The following is a 1,125-nucleotide window of genomic DNA, read 5'->3' on the forward strand; positions in this document are numbered from 1 at the left end:
GAGAATGCGCAGGGCTTGTCGCCAGCCAGCAAAGTTTCAGCTACAGCACGTACTTTGGCCAACACACGTTCCTTACCCAACTCAGAACTGGACACTGCCAGAGCCGCGCTGAGCACAAAGCTGATTGATCTGCAGGACGCCAGATCGCAAAGCTCCGGATCCGTCCGCCTGATATGGCTACTGGCTGCTGTGGACTATGTCGAAGGCTTCTACATCAGGTAGTTGCTATACCAATCATACCCCTCGCACGCTCTCTTCACACGCACGAAACGTTTGAAGGTTCAGGGAGCTGTCGGGTGGCTCGCACAACTACAACATCCTAACGGTGCTGAATATCGAAACAACATTCTACACAGTGACCAACTTGAAGAAGTTCACCAAGTACGAGTTTTTCATATCGCCGTTTTACAAGTCGGTTGAGGGCCAACCTTCGAATTCCCGAATAGCACAGACCTTGGAGGATGTGCCGTCGGCGCCCCCCGATACGATAACAGCAGGTAATTCCAGTCGCGAGTTGAAACCGTTTGAACGAATGTGCTGAATCTGCTCTTCAAGGTTTCTTCAACAATACGGCAGGCTGGGTGCGGTGGTCGCCTCCTCCCCCTCAGCACTGCAACGGAATCATCACGGGGTACAAAATCCAAATTAAGGGCGGAGTCACGCGAACCATCACTATGAATGCCACCACTACCTCCATCTTAATCAGCAACTTGACTACGGGAAATCCCTACAGCGCTCGCGTAGCTGCAACTACTAGTGCTGGACAAGGTACGGGCTTCTCGACAATCACTTCGGCCCCTTTAATAAAGGACGTGGTGCTGTTCTTTCAGGGCCCTTTTCAGCGTCAGTGCCTTTGTTGACGGCTCCAAGGGCTCAAAGTCCGCGCACTTTAGGCCCCCTGGTGCCTTTGGTGCGGCAGACTTGGTTCGTGGTGCTTCTGGCTTTCATTGTTCTCGCGCTGCTCGTCGGAGCGGGATTTTTATTGTATCTCAGAGGAAAGCGTTCCATAACGAAAGAATTGGGCCACTTGGATGTGCCAGTGGTGAACGCATCCCATCTCAGTGCCAAAGAGAGTTTGTGGATCGATAGAGGGTGAGTGGAAACCAAGTGCTGTTTGCAGTCGGA

General features: G+C 52.4%; 1 protein-coding gene across 1 annotated transcript in view; it reads left to right on the forward strand.

Annotated features, from left to right (window-relative positions):
* The window catches only part of LOC109539172 (roundabout homolog 2), a 50,113-nt gene extending 48,995 nt beyond the window's left edge, over positions 1-1,118 (forward strand). The window contains 4 exon segments of the mRNA XM_048668058.1: positions 4-218; positions 280-497; positions 556-768; positions 831-1,118. Of these exon segments, the coding sequence (XP_048524015.1) occupies positions 4-218; positions 280-497; positions 556-768; positions 831-1,096 (912 nt within the window). The 3' untranslated portion in view covers positions 1,097-1,118.
* Positions 1,119-1,125: the final 7 nt, after the last annotated feature.

The sequence above is a fragment of the Dendroctonus ponderosae genome, unplaced genomic scaffold (assembly GCF_020466585.1).
Source record: "Dendroctonus ponderosae isolate FM_Combo_2020 unplaced genomic scaffold, Dpon_F_20191213v2 Dpon_F_20191213_7, whole genome shotgun sequence".
Taxonomy (NCBI): domain Eukaryota; kingdom Metazoa; phylum Arthropoda; class Insecta; order Coleoptera; family Curculionidae; genus Dendroctonus; species Dendroctonus ponderosae.